Source organism: Pyrgilauda ruficollis, unplaced genomic scaffold, assembly GCF_017590135.1.
Source record: "Pyrgilauda ruficollis isolate IOZ18807 unplaced genomic scaffold, ASM1759013v1 scaffold32, whole genome shotgun sequence".
Classification (NCBI taxonomy): Eukaryota; Metazoa; Chordata; class Aves; order Passeriformes; family Passeridae; genus Pyrgilauda; species Pyrgilauda ruficollis.
In genome coordinates, this window is record NW_024524600.1 from 2,285,417 (window position 1) to 2,304,561 (window position 19,145).

The following is a 19,145-nucleotide window of genomic DNA, read 5'->3' on the forward strand; positions in this document are numbered from 1 at the left end:
AAATTCATTGGTGACAAATTCGTCACAGAAATTCTGAATAGGTTTATGAAGTGCACATTGTTGTTTCCTTGATTTAATTACTTATTTACTGAAAAAGAAATAGGAAAGTGCATATAGTGAAATAGGTTTATTGACTGTAAAATATCTTTATTCATTGTGAATAAGGTATATAACAAAGCAGTGTTTGAGTATTTTACCCTGAAAGAAAAAAAAATAGTGTGCTGGACTAATAAAGCTCTGATCTGCATGCCACCTTTTGCAAAAACAGTATTTTAAAAATAGAAAATATTTGAGTGAATCTCTGGAAGTAATGATAATGTGTCAGGCTTAAATACTTGTGCCAGAATTTTGTTGCTCATTCACCACTTAGTTGCTGCTGTAGCATGGAACTGAGGAATAGACTTCCCTAAACCTCTCTTCAGATGCTGGGCACAATACCTTTTCAGTAGAACCTTGCCAGTATAGTTAAGTATTTGGGAGAAGTTTTCCTGTAAATCTGAATTCCCTTGCTCATTTAACGGTGACCCCTGAGAGCAGTTGAAGTTCTCTCTTCTTTACCTCTGAGAAGACTGACAGAAAAACAGTGCCCTCTAATGAATGTGGTGTGTGCTTGGAATCAGCTTCCCATCACAAGGTTGTTTTGTTTCGCCTTTTAAAATTATTTCATTTTTAAAGGCTTTAAAGTCCAAAATGAAACCTGCCAGCACTGCTGTGGAATGCAGGTATGCATTTGCTATGATTTCAAGCTAAGCTTTCAAAAATGAAAGCCAAGGACTCACTGTTCTTAAACTGTTGTTGCCTGCTAGCAGTGTTCTACTTACAATAGATGAGTATTGTGCTCTGCTTCAAAGGCATGTCTCTTTTCAAGACTTAATAGGGATCAAAGGGAAAAGGCTATCAAAAGTACCAGGTGAGGACTTGTTATACTTTAGGTTTGGTGTTTTTCTTTGAAATACAAGCGAAAAATTAGTTTTTACAGTGATTCCTTTTTCTGTATACATGTACAGTATTGCATGCACAGTCACTAGAAGTAAAAGACCATAAATACTGTGCATCAGTCTTTCTGTGTAAGGCAAGATAGATGCATATTGCAGAAAAAGATGAAACAGTTCCAAAAGTATTTTGAACTAAAAATGAAATTGATCTTAGTTTGAGGAATTTAAACCTTTTTTTTCTTAATAGTGACAAGGAACCAAGATGTGATCAAAAATTTAAACACATTGTAAAGCAGATCTTGAAGAATATCTGTCTTCTGTATGTAGGAAATACTGTATGATTTTTCCTATTAAACAGATAATAAGTTTGTGAGTCTTAATGAAAAACACTGAGGTTTCTTAGAAATCTGGCTTTTAAATTCCAGACTGTCTGGTGGTAGCAAGACCAATGGCTATGAATTCTTCTTTAGTTTCTCCAATAAACTAAGCCGCCTGTCTTTTTAATTCTAATACCATCTAATACTCACTTCAAGATATATTTGTTTAACTAGGTCAAAATGCACTTTGGAAACATAATATTTATTTTGCTAACATTGTACCTATATCAGTGGTATGTTTAAAATCTCACGGCAGCTACAAGGGTAGCAAATATCAACTTTGATTGTATTTTGAGATAAAGGGTTTGTCTTTGACAAGCTCCTAAATGTGTGTGATGCTAAAGTCTCCTTATACAGTTCTAAAACATTTCGGTTCTAACACTAGTTTAATGAAGCAGAATTGCTCTTAATGTTATATGAATGTAATTATGCACCCATTTTTTCCCCCTAGATATATGAAGACAAGATCTTACTCTTAGTTCAGATGTATTTTCATACATTTGTTCTGAAAACAAAGTATTAATTAAACATTTCTTCTCATCATATTATATTGTTCTCAAATCTTAATATAGTCAACCGTATTTATGTTACCTTGTGTTACCATGAAATAGTAGAAAATTTTAAAATCCATCAGATTTTTAGGAGCAAATCAGCGTGTGACCTCTGGATCTAGGTGCTGAAGACAGCTTAGGGTCAAAGGATTGTTCCTTGGAAAGAAATAGCCAGTGAAGAGCTATGAAATGAAGGGAGAGGGTGCTGCTGGGGAGAAAACCTGGCTCTTGTTGCAGTGTGTGTTCAGTTGTCAGTAAAGCATGACCCCGTGAAGCCTGTAAGTTTGGGGGTTTGGCAGGGTACAGGCTATATGTGTTCTGTAAATTGTTTCAAGAATTCACATTTGCATGTTTACTTTTAGCATTCAGGAGTTTCAGCACTGCAGGAACAATAGAAAGCTTTGGTGTAATTCACAGTGGTCTTAGGAGAAAATAATTGTAAGAGATAACTGTGTTATATGAGAGTAGCAGTGGATTTGAACAGGAAAAGAGTAATGATCTTACAGTGTTCAGAAGTAAATGTGTTACATAAGCAGGCACACCCTTCTGGCTTGCATTGAAGAGCTAAGTTGGTGACAGAAAAAGAGAGGATGAATAAATAAATCCAAGTAAAGTACACAAAGATTTGGAGTTAACAGGTTAACAGGTACGAATTGCAAACTGCTGAGACAAAGCTGAAGCTTGCTGAGGAATGATGCTTAGGGATTTTCTTGCTGAAGTTTCAGTCCAAAAGGCATTGGCAAGTCAGAATGGAAGAGGAAACTTGAAGCTAAGATCTTGAATGTAGCAAACAAATAAGATTGCTTTGAAAAAATCAGCAGCATGGTTATGCTGAGCTAGAGAAAGGATGGCCTAGTTTGAGATTACTTCCATGCTTTAAGCTGTAACAACCTCAGTAGTAGTAATCACATCAGAAGAGCGGAGAAAACCCAAGTAGGAGGTGGGTTAAAGTGGGATTTTGGTCTAAGCGTAACTCAGTTCACAATCCCTCCAGGATACGCAGTAGACTGGCCAACAGGCTGAGCACTGGGCTTGGATGCTGGGATGCATTTATATCAAAATGTGCTAATTTGTTTTCAAAATACTGGAGTTGTGTAGTGTTAGTCAAGTATTGTCAGGTAATTTTCTGAAATTAAATTTAGCTTGTTCATTAAATGATGTACAAATGAAGTGTTTGGTTTCAGTGATCAATTTACCATTTCTTTTCATTGCAGTCAGAAATTGGATTTGGAAAAATGGAAACCTATATCAAGTTAGAAAAGCTTGGAGAGGTACGTATAGCTTTCTTTTGGAATGATGACAATGTCCTATGTAAAATTTTGTGCAAGTTTAACTGAAATTTTCCAGATCCTGAAAATACCTGTTAAATTTACTTTTTCAGTAAACCAAACATATTCAACATGTGTAACAATGTCACAATTATACAAATGTTTATGCATAAAAAGCAAGCAAAAGAAAAAATAAAGCAGGAAAGCTGTCAGAGCTGGGGAAGAGCAAGACTCCATTAGCAAGTGTGCTGTGACCACCTTCTGTAGGCTGGCTTTTTTTCCAGATAGACAAAATCATTCTCTTGATGGTAACAGTGTGTTTTTGATGATAACACTAAGTCTGGTGTCCTCTTGCCATGACTTAGCTGTTGGAACATTCATGATGGATTAGAGACCAGTGCTTGGAAGGTGCAGGCAGTAGCAGTGTGCATGTTCTGGTAAAGACGCCTTCACACCTGAGCTGGGCAGCCAGCCAGGTGCTGCCAAGGGAAGTACATAACACTTGGAGGGGGCAGCAGCTTTCCCCCTCCAGTCATCCTCTGACTTCCAGAGAAACAGTTCCGTTCAGGAGGGACCAAGCGTCATTCCTGTCCGGTTTGATTGAGGTTGACCAACAGAATTGAGAATGGACAAGGGGCACTGAAATGGGATGCAGTGAACATTGCAGAAAGAAGCAGGGCTGGTCAGCATCTCTGCTGTGAATATTGCAGTCAGTCCTCCATTTAAAACATTTTAATTTCCTGTTATCAAATCTGAGCCTGCCTGAAGCAACGTGAAGCCTATTCCTGTTGTCCTATCACTTGTTACCTGGGAGGAGAGGCTGATGCCCACTTTTCTGTAACCTCCTTTCAGGCATTTGTAGAGAGCAGTAAGATCCCCTGGAGCTTCCTTTTCTTCAGGCTGAATGCCCCCAGCTCCCTTAGCTTCACCTTATAGGACTTGTGCTCCAGACCCTTCACCAGCTCCATTACCCTTCCCTGGACACTCCAGCACATCAGTGTCCTTCTTGCAGTGAGGGGCCCAGGACTGGGCACAGCATTCATTCGAGGAGTCACCTCACAAGTACTGAGCACTGTCACTTCCCTGGCCCTGCTGACCACACTGTTGCTGACACAGGCCAGGGTGCCATTGTCCCTTTTAGCCACCAGGGCACACGCTGGCTCATGTTCAGCTGCTGTCAGCCAGCACCCCCAGATCTTTTTCTTCCGATCATCTTCCCAGTCACTTCCCCAAGCCCACAGCACTGCCTGGGATTGTTGTGACCCAAGTGCAGGACCTGGTGCTCAGTCTTCTTATACCTCATAAAGTTGTCGTCAGCCCATGGATCCAACCTGTGCAGATCCTCTGCAGAGTCTTACAGTACCATAGTGATCCAGGGCAGATTCTGCACCTTCGTTGCTTTTTCGTGGCATTTGCAGGGATTAATTTTGCCTACTGTACTGTCAGCATTTTTTGTCTTAATTTAATATGCTTCTAGAGTTTTGTATCCCTTGCTGTCTGAAAATGTATAATGAAGACAAGAAGCTGTCCAAAGGAGTTACATATTTTCTTTGAGTTTGTGGAAAACTATGTCTGCAGCCTTTGGAAACATAACTGCAGCATAGTGTAGAGATACCCGAGCTAGGTATCTGTAGTGAGATAGAGACTTTGAGGAGTGTAAATGATCCCAGCAGTGAACTTAGTGAACTTAGTGCTACCTGATCTGACTTCTTTGGTAGCTCTGTGGTATTTAGGTTTCCATGTAATTTTCAGAGCAGTTAGGCATATACATCCCTTGTGGTTTCTGTGAGTTCTGTGCTTAAAAGAACACTTCTGTACTTTTACATATGTCAAAAGAATATAATGTAAAAACTGTTCATATCCAGAATGAAATCTATTAGATCCTCAATCAGAATTTAATATTTTCTTATTTAACTAATGTTTTGATAAAGGAACAACTTGTAAAAATTCCCTTCTTTTTCCATTTTATAGGGTACTTATGCCACAGTTTATAAGGGGAGGAGTAAATTGACAGAGAATCTGGTAGCTCTGAAAGAAATCCGCCTGGAACATGAAGAGGGAGCACCATGCACAGCCATAAGAGAAGGTTGTAACTTTTTTTTTAGTTCTTAGAATTTCAGATGCTTCTGGATTTCTTTTTGACCAAATCACCATCAGTACTTGGAAATACATAGGCTACATGGGACATTAGTGAAATTGCTATTAATACTGATGAGGAAAGTTACAGTTCAGGCATATTCAGAGTTTTGTTTCAAATTTATTTACTTTTTTGGGGGTGGTTGTGATCTCAAATGCAGTATTACATGTGGATGATTAAATACTTAATTAGACTGCTGTTAGTGAGTAACTTTCAGGAACTCAGAATACATTTTACAGAATTACTTCTGTCTGAATTGTATAGTTTAAGAAATACAAGCTTGTTACTCAAGTGTGTGTTTGTTGTTTTGATTAAATACCTTTTTTATTAACTTGATCTGTATGAGTTTTATGTTCTTAAAAATAGCTCTTTAATTTAAGAACCTCAGATAGCTTATATGGATAGTCTTAACTAGAAGTTGCATTTATTCCTCATGTGTTTTGCACTTACTTATTTTGTTCTTCCTGTTCTCTCTTGCAGTGTCATTATTAAAAGATCTGAAACATGCAAATATTGTTACGTTACATGATATTGTGCACACAGACAAGTCTTTGACTCTTGTTTTTGAATACCTGGTAAGTGCTTAAACAATTAATGAGCTTTACATTTGATTTATTGTTTCTAAGAAGCAGAAACACAGCAAAATTCTGTACTCTTTTTTAAACTTCTAGGACTATTTGAGTTTTCTCCTGCATTTACAGTCGTTCAACTAAAAATGAGAACAGTGTATTCAGTTCTTAAATGGCTGTAAATTAGTAAATACTGTTGTGATATTTTCAGAGTTTCCTTAATAGCAGATACTGGTGGTCTGCCTGATCAGACTGTCTGCTTGTCCAAAATCATGACCTGTATAAAATGGTAATCACACTATTTTCCAATGATATTTTTCTGTTCCTATGATATTATTCTGTTGTGACATAGCTGACTTCCATTATAATTGGAGAATATACCAATTCTGTAAAATACTGTGTCTCACATAGATGGAGGAGAAGGCAATGGCAAGTAGTGTTGCCTGAGACAGTACAGCTTGCTGGGAAAAGGGTATTTCTGTCCTCTGGAAAACCATGGGTATTTGTCTCCAGGCTTTAGGGTTTTTATCATTTAGTGTCTTCTGCAGAAATCTCTTTTTTTGGTGAATCGTTTCAGTTCCAACAATAAGTAATATTTGTGTGATTTGTTGTGCACAATTTTACTGAACCATGATGATGGTGTTTTGATAGGACAAGGACCTGAAGCAGTACATGGATGACTGTGGTAACATCATGAGTATGCACAATGTAAAGGTGAGTGTTTTGAGTGACAGTGGCCACCTTCCAGCTTTGTCCTAAGAATTTCAGAGAACTTTATAATCAGGATCTAGAAGGTTTAGTCTCTTTAAAAATAAAATAAAGAAACTTAACTTCCTTTTTAGCCTGGCAGCTACATTGACATCAGATGATGTCTTTGTTTTAAATGTTTAAAACATTGAAAAGAAGAGATTATATAATTTCATGTGTTTTAATTCAATTTGAAGTTCCATATCTAAAATTTTAAAATTCCTAAAAAAAAATACATTCATAACTCTTTTGACTTATTGTCCTTCCATTATTTTATGCTCTTTTACTAAGTCTTTAATTTGATATAGCCTCAGATTTTTATATGGACACTGAGGAAAATGTGGCCTCAATCATGAATGTGTTTTTGGGTGCCACTGCCCACCACATGAGTAAGAAATCAAAAATATGTGTTTAAGAATGAGTAATTTTCATCTTTCCATTAGTAAGAAAATGGAAATAAATTTTTCCTTAGGGCCTGATTTGCTTTTTCTTCTAGTTATGGTTGTGGCCAGGTCAAGTGACTCAAGTCTCCAATCTGGCCTGCTGAAACTAAGTCAGGGTCAGGTGCTATTTCTCTTGTAAAAACCAGACTTTTATTTGGAAAACTGGCAGAACTCTTAGTGTTCTTTAATACTTAGGGCTTTAGAAACAAGCTTCCAAACAGAGTACAGTACTGTTGTGAAATGAGTGATTTGGCACACAGGCTAGATATTGATTACTGTTTGGAGACCTTTCCCTTTCATTCTGTTGTCACATTACTGTAAGTACCTCCAGGGAAAGACATCTGCCCATAACCTGCTCTGTTGCTTCCTCTGAGAGTCTGTAAAGGGAAATTCTTTCATTTGTTTCTACTTCAGAGAGACAACCAAAAATCATAATTACGCTTGTGTTTTTAATCATCTGCAAGTTCATAACCAGTGCTTTAAGCTTAAAAAAATAAGGGAAAGCTGTAAGTGGGAACCTGACTTTTATAAGTGCAGTTAGCGAACAAGCCAGAATCTGAGCTAAGCAGAGGAATTGTTTTTCCTTGTTTGCCTGTGGTGTAAGATATGCTCAGAGATCAAATTTATATGGTCAGTACCTTTGGCACTGGGAAACCAGAACAGCTGCTTAGCTGCGGTAGCTTACCTTACAATAACTGTGGGGGTTTGAGTCATCATTAACGTTTGAGAGACCTCCCTGACATCACTTCCTCACACCCCTCGGCTAATTTTAGGTTTCTGTGTTTTGACAAAATGAAGGTGTGTGTGATCTCTGTAGGTATTAGTGTTTTAACCAAAATTTTGAGCTAATAGGTGGCATCCTGTGCGTTTCCAAAAGGATCCCCGCCAACTGTGGTGAAGCTTCACAATTTCTGTAATCTGCTTTGCATTCTCAATTAATCCTTGCAATCCCAGTGTACATTAGGGAGGGCCATTTACTTCTGTTCAAGTCGTGCTAATAAAACTTGGAACTGACTACCCCTGCAACAGTATAGGCCTGAGTAGATGGAACAAGACTTGTTGCTTCTCATTCTGCTCTTCAGAAAGGAAAGCAAAGAGAAAGAAATTAATCCCAGTTCCTATTTTTCTAGCACAGATGAATCCCATGTCAGCACACTGAGAACAGATGGATGTAACTACACCTGCTGTGTATTTGTCCAGTTTATGAAAAAGAATTTGGTAGTATCACTTGGTGCAAAAATAAATGGATTTATCAGAATATGATCATATAAAAACATTTCAGTGTTTTTCCTCAGAAGTCCTGTTACATGATGAATTTGTCACATTGCTTTCTGCAATGCTTCGTATTTTTTCATTGCACATTCGATTACTAATGCTGACTGAGTACTGCTGTGTGGTAAATGCCAGCAATAGCTACCCAAAAGTCCCATGTTTGAGATTAGACCTTTATACATACAGAAACTGCAAAGTATTAGTCCTTAATGCAGTGATGCATTAAACTTGCTTGGCTGCCCACTGCTAAACCTTTCTTTGCCCGATACTAATTTTATATCTGTATATGTGCACCATTGACATGCATGACTGAAGTTGTTTGCTTGGCTTGCTATTCCAGAGGATTAAAATAAACCTATGTGTGTCAAGGTGAGGGGATGAATATAAATACCAGAGGCAGTTGGGCTGCTTTAATAATCCTCATTTACCCATTTCTCTATCTTCTCTAAGCTTGTGAATCTATGTGTATTTTTCCAGTAGCGTGCCAAGACATTCTTTACGTAGTTCAGCACAGTTGGATGGAAACGCTGCTGAGCTGCATTTCCAGAAGGGGCTCTGTGGCCAAAGGCAACTTGAGTATGTAGTCAGAGACAGTTATCTTTAAAGACATTAGTGTGGGGAAGAGCAGTGGTAAATAAACATAAAATTAAAAATAAACAGCCCTGTGTTTGTCTTCAGTTAAACAGAACAAATTACTCTCAATGTCTTTGTTGTAAAGTATGATGTTAAGGCAGTGCATTAGCATAAAATGATTTTAAATCTCAGAACAATAATGATGATGTCCAGAATTTGCTCATAAGGAAAGTAACTCACTTTTTAGAGAAGTCATTTTGTCCTGCTTGCAATACATAACTCTCCATTGCCCAACTAGTCATGCAATGTGTAGATTACAATTTTTTGTCTAATTTATATAAATGTTGTCTTTTGTAGCTATTTTTATATCAGATTCTTCGTGGTTTGGCGTACTGTCATAGGAGAAAGGTGTTACATCGAGATTTGAAGCCACAAAATCTACTAATTAATGAGAAAGGAGAACTGAAGCTTGCAGACTTTGGTATGGCCTGAAATTACTCTGTAATAACTATTCTTTTCTCTCAGCAAAGGAAAATAAGTTTTCCTTAAAAGTAGAAATGAGTGGATTGGGTCTGTAGTGAATTTGGATGTTCTCAAGTGGACAATGAAGGTCAGCCTTTTACAGAGCATAAGTAATCAGTGTAATCCCTCTGTAGGTAACACTGGCTCTCCACTTGCAATTTGGAAGTAGTCTTACAGCTTCCTGTGAAACTGATAGTTAGTCAGATCCTTAAGGTGGAGCTCATGTTGCTTCTCCTAACACTCCACAGTCACTCTATAGCAGGGTAACCATACCAGGAGAGAGGAAGGGTTTGTTCATGTGCTAAATTGTCAGGTGTTGCACTATCACTGATACACCAAATGCCTTGGGATTTACAGTAGAAGGGGGCATCCACATTTCCCTGTTACCTTCTGTGTCTGGAAGATCCTTTGAAAGTTGTGCTCTGTGCCTCTGATTTTACCCCTTCTGTGTGAATGAAAGTTGCTCAGAAGATTGCATCTAACATGATAGACCTGAATTTTATTGAAGATATTGCTGACAAATTGACAATGCTAGGATGGAAAACCCCTGCTGATGCAACACTGGTTTGGTCTGTTTCCACCATTTGGTTAATAGTTTGTTAGGCCTTCTGCCTTTTGCGATGTAATTTTCCAGAAACAGTGCAGAAGGTTTTCACAACAGGGAGGTGTCATATCAATCTAATGCTATTTAATGAAATATACAGGATTAGTCCAGGTTTTGATCTGTTTACCTTTCTCCTCTGCTTAAAAATGCTGACCGTGAGATTGCCATAAATACTAAAAGGCAATAGAAATCTCTTCATTAGGGCATTAAATAACATTAAGAGATGGCAAGTATAATAATGATGGTATTTAGCAAGTATAATGAGGTCCTAAAAATAGTTTGTCAATTTCATACAAAAAGAATTTCAGCAAGCTGTGCATGACTCTTCATTTCCCTTTTTATCAAGGATTGGCAAGAGCGAAGTCTGTTCCTACAAAGACTTATTCCAATGAAGTTGTCACATTATGGTACAGACCACCTGATGTTCTCCTTGGATCTTCAGAGTATTCAACTCAAATTGACATGTGGTTTGTATAGCTTTATCTAACTCAAATTTTTGTTCTGAGTCAAGCTGAAAAAATGTCAGCTTTGCTGTTAAACAGTAACATTCAAATACACAGCCTTTGAATTTTTGCATTTAGGGAAAAAAGCAAGTCTTCTTCTCCTAATGACAGGGTAACATGGTATTTTACCGTGAACTTTAACAAAATTCATTAACTCAACATCTGAAGGAAGAGGATATAATATAGCTATGACACAGGTTTTATTTAGTCTTTGACAGCTGTTCTGTTAATATAAATCTTTCTAAATATTTTAATAGTAGTGTGTGGCTAACAACCAATAATTTGTTTTAATTGAAGAATAATCTCGGAAGCCTTTACATGCTGAAATTAAAAGATTATTTCTGCTTTATCTTTTTCTCTGTCTTTATAAAGGGGCGTCGGATGCATATTTTTTGAAATGGCATCAGGAAGACCTCTTTTTCCTGGTTCAACTGTTGAAGATGAACTGCACTTAATTTTCAGACTTCTTGGTAAATGGATACTTTTAGTAATGTTAATGTTAACGCACAAGATTTGTATGAGAACTTTGGATCTTTATCTCAGAACAGTAGTATATATTGCATTGTAATCAAGGTGATAAGAAATTATTCAGCTGACTGTACAGCTGAGTTTGCACAACATAGGCATATTGAATGGGTTTTTTCCCTTTTCTCCTTTAAATTACAGGATTAAATGCTTTTTTATGTCAAAGTTGTTTGTTTACATTTTTGGAGTTGAATTTGTTACTGTTTCTGAATGCAGGAACTCCATGTCAGGAAACATGGCCAGGCATTTCTTCCAGTGATGAATTTAGAAACTACAACTTTCCTAAGTATAAACCACAACCTCTCATCAACCATGCACCAAGGTACTTTGTGTTTTATTAATAGAACATATGCATCCCTGTGGCTTTGCATATTCCTAAGTGGGAATGCATTTCCGAGTACAATCTGCCACTGAATGGTCTAAAACTATTCATCAGTTGTGTTAGTGTGGGCAGATGATAATGGAAAGCAGAACCTGGTACTATGTGATTACTTCCTCTAATACCATTCTAGGTACCACAGCTCCTTAATGACCTGTGGAACGATAAACTCCGATTAATGGTGTCTCCACAGCTGGAGAATTCACACAGCATTTCCTGAAGAACACAAATTCTCTTCTGGTTATATACTAGATCCAGGCCATTTGTTAAAATGGTTTCCTTGAGCAGTTTTTTGTAATGATTTTAAAACCATAATGAGGAAGGTGAAGGGTCTGTGCAGTTATTATAAATAAACTTAATAACAAAGACGTTTGTTGTCTACTTTGAGGAAGATCTAACATTGTATCCCTCTAGTAAATGAGTAGTATTAATCTTAAACAATTTAAAATATTCAAATAAATTATCCAGGTCAATCTAGTAAATGACAATCCGAACTAAGGATTTGTGTGTCTCCAGTCTTTTCCAAATAGTCTTGTTCTGAGATGTTAGGACTCATATGTATTCACATTACCATGAATTAATGTTGTTTAGGTGAAAGCATTTCTATGTTTAGATACAATTTTCACGTTTGATATAATTTAATTCAGTTCCTCTGCAGTTTTACTTTCGTAAATGCAATTCAATAACTGTTTTAACTTTTAAAAATGTCTTTATTTTTAGGCTAGACACGGAAGGAATTGAATTGATAGCGAAGTTCCTTCAAGTAAGATGTGTTTTGTGGCGTTGCTTCATAAAAGCGCAAGTTTCAAGTTGTAATATATGACATACAAAACGTATTAGAAACCAAAGTGTTTAGTTCTGTCTCAGAGTGGAATGTGCAGCTAAGTCTGTAGTGGATGACAGATGTGATAAGTCTGTAGTGTGAGAATTAAAAAACTAATGCTTGCTGGTTTTTTTCCCCCAGAACTGATTTCTTATCTTACTGCCTTTTGTAAAAATAGAATTATTCTATGTTAGCCCTGAAAAAACTAAATCTCTTGTGAAATATGGTATTAAACCAGAACTTTTAAATACAAATGCTAAATTTCTTTAATGATTAACTGAGCTTGGTGCTAGAGAATGAGTTAGTAAGGTGTAATATTACGCCTTGATCAGTCAAAGCTGAAGTGGTATGTAGCTTTTATCTTTAAATCTGTATTAAAAATGAGCTGGAAGCAAGATGCCAACTCCTGCATCTCTGAGTAGATGCAGCACTAACTTATTTGTGTGCAGCTTTTTAAACATCTGCACCCTTGCCTAGAATTGCACAGATGCCAAGCAGGAGGTACCTAATCATTGTACCATTCATAAATAAAGATTAGGTGTAGTTTTGACCTGTATCCAATTGCAGAAGTTATTTTTACTATTTTAGCAATCTTGTTATGTGTTGACAGTACTGATTTTGATAAACCATTAGATAGTCATGTGTGAAATGAAAGTAATGAAAAAAATTGTCCTAGTGAATTATGGGAAATGTTGAGCAGATAGAACTCTTTCTCCCTTTGATGAAATCACTTGATGCAAAGAGATTTTTAATGGAAACCAACACACTTGTATGCTTTTCTATTAATAGTATGAATCAAAGAAGAGAATTTCAGCAGAAGAGGCCATGAAACATGCATACTTCAGAAGTCTCGGAACAAGAATACACACTCTGCCTGAAAGTAAGAGGAGCAGTAAAGTAGCAGAGTACTGTTAAGATAGTGCATTAAAAATAAGTACATTGTGAAAGGAAAAGCCTTCTAATGTATTAAAGAAGTCTGATATCTAGTGGCTTAAATATTTGTGAATTGGAATTTATTTTTTTTTATCTAAACTATATAATTAAGAATATAATTTTGGTCAATAAAACATAGTTTTACATTTGTATATGAATTAATTTCTTTGTTACATTCCAGGTGTTTCAATATTCAGTCTAAAAGAGATTCAATTGCAAAAAGACCCTGGCTTTCGAAATTCCACTTACCCAGAGACCGGTATGGAAAGCTTGATATTTTCTCATGCTTGCTAAACGAATGCTGTGCCAGAGGCATTTGGAATTGAAAAATGCTTTGTTAAATTGATTTATGTGAATATACTGAAAAATAAAATCCAGAATTATTTACTGAGATTCCTGTAGAGACACACAAGCTAAGTGCACAGAAAAATGTGAGTTTTACTAGGGACGGGCAGAGACTGTGAAGGTGAGAACATTTTGGAGTTTCATGCCAGTACTGTATGGGGGTTAGAAGTGGCCAAGTGAAAAACCAATGCAGTGAGTGCAGTTGAAAGAAAGATGCTGATGCTGATTGAAGCACAAGGGGTGTTGCCTTGAAGAAGGATGAAGATGTGGATAATAACTTAATGCTCCATTGTGCAAATGCTTCGGTTTCTTACCATGGTCCATGTTGTGTTGCAGGACATGGGAAGAACAGAAGGCAGAGCATGCTTTTCTAAAGGGGGCAGTGCAGAGTCAAGCCCAAGCCTATCCTGTCGATCAAGGACTCGGATCCAAAGGCAGTGCTTTCTGTTGGTGGACTTGGAATCGCAGTTTGTCTACACTGTCCTCTTAACAGTGGAGTCTTTTTATTTCCAACCTGCAAATTATGTTTTTATATTTGTTGTCACAGTGTGACAATTTTTTGTACAGTTGGTTTTAAGGTCTCCTCTGCCACTAGAGCCAGTAGGTTACAGCTGTTGATGTAACTGTAGCTGCAATTTTTGTGCAGGACTGAGAAACACAGTGCATTATTTATTGCGGAATCATTGCTGCTAAATAACTACTGTCTGTATAGTTAACACAACAGTTCCATGCCTGAAGAAGTTGCAATGGCTTTATAATATGTGAATGCATCTGTTTCTCTTGATAAAATGTTCTACTGCTGCGGGGTTTTTTTGTATTTCTTAAACTGCAGTGTTTCCTGGAATGTAAACATAGCTTTGCTTGGCTATAGGTGAGCCATCTTTAATGCTCTAAGTTCTTGGCACTTAATTCCTTATTTAACATTGGAAGTATGTGTTGAAATAGTTGAAAAATTATAATGCATATTATGTTTTTGAAAAGCACATAGTGTGAAGGTTGATTCAAACAAGTGAAAAGTAACTTTGATTTGCTCTCAGATCCTATGTTACTTATTGATAAATTAGAGCATGGAGGCTGGACGTTTTGTCAGGCTTACTCCAGCATAACATATTTGCACATTGTTGTGCATATGGGGCCTGCAGAAACAATAACTTTTTTACCTTCTTTTTAACTTAGAAATACAAATAGTAAAAGGACAATTCATATATGTTGGACCCTGGCTTACTTTTCATTACAGAGGAACAGGACAACTAATTACACAAATATGGGAATAATGTCACACTTTTCCTACTTTGTTCCTCTCCCATTTATGCATTATTCACTTGAAATCAACTGGAAAGATGCAAGTTTGTACTTGAGAAGAACTCACTATGCTACAGAGCTTTTACAATGGGAACTTAGAGAGTTTTTCAGATCTTAGATGTTACCTGTTTTCCAGAGATAGTAAACATATTACTACTATGCTTATGCATCTCAGTGAGTATCATAAGTACACCTTTGGTGATGGTTACAGTATTTTTAAGCATTTTGTGTTCACCTTTATGAACCTATTTGTTTAGTGCATCTTAAAGAGACTGTAAATCTTTATTGGTATATTTTGAAATGGTCATGTAAATCTTTGGCTGGTATATCATGAAAATAGTCATAGGTAACTTAATTTTTCCTGACATTCACTGTAAAACGTTCAGGGGTCCTACCATTTCTGTTCAGGAAATCTTGTAGTTTATTGTTATTTAACAGTATTAAGTGAATTTTTGTATATTTCATTTTAACTTTATTTGTGAATAGTGATTGTGGCATGTTTGGGGGTGTTTTATTAATATTTCATTGATACTAGTAAATTTGAATTGGGATTTTTTTTTTTTAATTTTATTTTCTGGAAGAGAGAAATTCATGTGTAACGGTGACTATTGGACCACTACTGCTTTTCAGCATTTGTAAACCGGTTTTACGTTAAATCTTGTAGACCTAACAAACTGCTGTTATTTCTAACTGACCGACCTGTATTAATATTGTACTTTTGAAAGTATAAATATTATGTGGAATTCTTTGGTTTTGTTTTGAAATTTATAATAACAAAAGCCCTGTGTTGTTAAAAATACAGACTAAGTGAACTTGCGGTTCTTGGGGCATTGTTGGCAGCATTTAGCGAGGTCCGTGTGCTGTGCGAGCCCCCAGGGTCACCTCTGGCCGCTCCTTTGGTGCAGAGGCAGTGGCAGTGACGTGGCTCATCCGTGGCTGAGGCTGCTCAGGACCATCTCAGTGGCGTGGTCCAGTCTCACTGCTGGTGAGCCAGCCCTGCGTGTCACACGGCCTGGGAGCGCAACGTCAGGCTCGGACGCGCGCGGAGCTCCCCTGATCCCAGTGCGAGCGCTACGGGTGTGGCAGAGGCACCGCTGGCACTGATGAAAAACCTTGTCCTGAAATAGTTGTTATATATATTTTTATAGTTGCTATGGATCTGATCTAGATTTTATACCGATGAACTTTGTAGGAAATACGTTGTAGACGTGACAGTGTTGAAGAAAGAAGTGTCAGAAAAACATCTTTTTTTACAGAAGTAGTGAAGATAGACTAAGTGTTCACTGTGGATAAATGTGGGATTTAGCATTTCTAGAACAGTAGTACTCCATAGGTCATAAAAGAACGAGTAATAATGTGACACTAATGAGTAAAGGACTTAAAGGTTTACCTGGTAAAATGAAGTGCATTAATAAACTTAGAAAGGGATCAGACGCAGCTAACAAAAGGATGTTCCATTTTAAGTAGGAGTTCAGCTTTTTTGTTACAGATTAAAAGATCTTCCGTAAAATTAAAGCAGTCTGTTTATAAAGAAATTTTTTCTAAGGACCTACAAGTGAATCTGTGTTGTTCATTAGGAGGTAGCTTTAAAGAACATATTTAAGAAACTTGGCATCTGTTGTCAAGCCAGTTTGAGGCTTTTTAAAATTGTCTGTTACTGAAATTCGTGCATCAGCAGAGACAGTTCTGTGGCAGTTGCCTGTTTGGGGCAGTAATCAGCAAGTCTGAGGTTGCTGGGCATCTCTGACATTCTTTCTATGGAATTCTGTGCTCTGCCTCCCATCTGGCAGAGTCAGGTACTACGGACTTGGTTTCACTGTCCCCAAAAACTGTAGGAGTGTTGGCCTTTTTGGGAGAAGACCTCAAGAGTGTCAAAAACCAAGCAGAGAGTCGCTAAAAATTGATGACTTTCAGCATTTGGTGTGACCACCTTTGCTTGACGATGAGTGATGAGTTAATGAGAAATGGCCTGCATGTCGTGGCTGATTTTAGGTAGTTACTTTTAGGAGATAACTGGTGTGTCCTGCCTAGCCCAGGGTAGGGCTGGCAAGGTGTGGGTGTAGGTGTGTGTCAGAGTCAGGTGGGCTGGAAGCCAGGGCAGAGGCAGGTGCTGGTGAGGTGCTTGCATTCACGTGCAGGTGAAGGTTGAAGGGGAGAGAGGGTGGGTGGAGGATGGGGATGGACAGGAAGGGTGGGAGATGGAAGGGGCAAACCAACAGCTCAGCAATGCTCTAGTGGAACGTGCTTCTCAACATGGCTGTGTTATTTTTGTGCTGCTTTACCACAGCATTAAGTAGCCAGAGTGTATCCCTGAATTGGGCAATAAAAGTTAAAATAAACAATTATTAAAGAATCAACATACTTTGTATTTGCAAATCATTTGAAAAACTGCAAGGTAGCATTCTTTGAGCTGCTTGCTTGTTGTTTGTGTGTGAGTTTTGCAGTGTAATAAAGGTACATTGTTTCTGTTCTACAATGTTAAAATGGAATTAAGGTTAAGAATACATTCTGTTGTTGAGGACAAAATATATTGAAGGTATGTTGTAAATATCCGCAGGCTAAGTATCATAAACCCGGGAAATACTCGGAATTAAGGTCAGACTTTAAAAAATCCGAACAAATCAGGGTATGGAAATAGAGAGCTACAACACATGATGACACTGAAGAGAAATCAGAACTTACCTTGCCTGTGACATGATTGTTTTGTCTGATGAACAGAGTTGAAGTAATTCTTGCACCTTGTTAGCAAATTTCAGTACGTTATTTACCTTCAGAAATTTTGGCTTTAAAACAAATGTAACATCTCTGTGAAGTGCCTTAATTTTGAGAAGGAACTTGAATGCTTACTTTATGCCGTTTGGGGGTTTTTATATTTTCAGAGATGGGGCTGTTAAAGATTTAATGCTCTCATTTGGCCTTTGTGCACATCCATGTATGTCACCAGTATCCATGTCATACCAGTTGAGGAGACTGGCAAGGTAACAAGTACCGTTAGGAAACATAAAGGAAGTATGTAGCAGCTGGAAAATTGTAGGTAAACTCTGTACGGGTGGGATGATCATGGAAAGTATAAAAGCCAAGCAGGTACATGGGCTTTGAAATTTCTGCCATGCACCTTCTTTCATCTGTGGAGCTCAGCTGCACAAAAATCATAGTCCTGTTCTCAGCCATAGTGGGAACCTGTTGTCAGAACTGGGATTAGAGTTCATATATTCTAGATTGGTTTTTTTAATCTATTGTACGTGACTTCTACTGAGCGGTCCCTGTCTAACTAACTGAGTAAAATTGATGTCAGCCGAAAGCATGCACAATTTCCGATTATTTTTGCATGTTTTCTGAAATCCCTTAAACTCTGTTCTGTAACTTTAGAGCAAACTAAAACTGAATGCACACATACACACGTACTACTGTGGTAAAGAACTGCTGAATTTCTTGTGCTGGCTGCATCCTCCAAGCTCAAAGAAGCAGGCCTGCCTGAGCGCATCACTTTCACGGTCCTCCTAATGAAATATGAGTCTTACTTGGCTCAGATGCCCTGCCTTGGAATACATTTTTCCCCAGAGAGCTGTGAAGTTCCTTCATTTGTTGCAGTGGGATCTTTCTGCTGATGGAATTACCACGGCTGTGGATTGCAAACCAGGGAAAATGCTCTTCCCTGTCTCTTCTCCAATGTGCTCCTCTAGAGCGCCTCCCTCCAAGCCTTGCATGGTAACGTCGGCGCTGTCACCTGCCCCTCCTCTTTCACACCCTGAGCTTGTTTTTTTCAAAGACTGTTTTTTCCTTTCTTTGCTGTCTTGTTATTTGATATGCAGGAGGGATAGCTGGCCTGGAGCTGTGTTAGGAATAATTAAGTTTACATTTATGCATTTGCGCTTCTTGCAGAATGAATGTGAACTGATGGGAATCTTTCACAAAAGAACTCCAGCACATCCTAGAATCCTCTCTCCTAGGAATCTTTCTTCAAATACCAGCCCCTGCCTACATCAAGGCAGGCCATGATGCTGATTGCTTCAGAGTCCTTGCTTGAGGTTCATTCTGCTTTTTTCATTTAAATAAATTCACACTGCTTCTCATTCGTGCTGTCAGTCTCTTTGCCCTCAAGAAATAGGTTTGTACTCCATCTGTGCCGAGCACTCGCGCATTAATTGGTAAGAGCAGTTACAGTTTGGGGCTAAAACAGATTTTAAAAGTTGTAGTTTTCTGATGACTTTGGAGGGTTATGCTTAAATCTGAGGCCTGTGTTTGTTTATCCTACAGGATATACAGACAGTCTGAAGATCAGAAGGGAATAGAAATGCCCTTACATAAAAGACTACCTGTACTTACTGTGCCTTTTC

At 37.7% G+C, this 19,145-nt stretch overlaps 1 protein-coding gene across 4 annotated transcripts in view; it reads left to right on the forward strand.

Moving 5' to 3' along the window:
* Nucleotides 1-17,165, forward strand: part of CDK17 (cyclin dependent kinase 17) — an 88,761-nt gene extending 71,596 nt beyond the window's left edge. For all 4 annotated transcript variants that reach the window (XM_041474417.1, XM_041474420.1, XM_041474419.1 and 1 more), the window contains 12 exons: nucleotides 3,078-3,134; nucleotides 5,103-5,217; nucleotides 5,749-5,843; nucleotides 6,489-6,551; nucleotides 9,230-9,353; nucleotides 10,345-10,465; nucleotides 10,874-10,971; nucleotides 11,243-11,348; nucleotides 12,126-12,168; nucleotides 13,018-13,108; nucleotides 13,343-13,420; nucleotides 13,843-17,165. In XM_041474417.1, coding sequence (XP_041330351.1) covers nucleotides 3,078-3,134; nucleotides 5,103-5,217; nucleotides 5,749-5,843; nucleotides 6,489-6,551; nucleotides 9,230-9,353; nucleotides 10,345-10,465; nucleotides 10,874-10,971; nucleotides 11,243-11,348; nucleotides 12,126-12,168; nucleotides 13,018-13,108; nucleotides 13,343-13,420; nucleotides 13,843-13,880 — 1,029 coding nt within the window. In that variant the 3' untranslated portion in view covers nucleotides 13,881-17,165. The remainder of the gene's footprint in view (nucleotides 1-3,077; nucleotides 3,135-5,102; nucleotides 5,218-5,748; nucleotides 5,844-6,488; nucleotides 6,552-9,229; nucleotides 9,354-10,344; nucleotides 10,466-10,873; nucleotides 10,972-11,242; nucleotides 11,349-12,125; nucleotides 12,169-13,017; nucleotides 13,109-13,342; nucleotides 13,421-13,842) is intronic.
* Nucleotides 17,166-19,145: the final 1,980 nt, after the last annotated feature.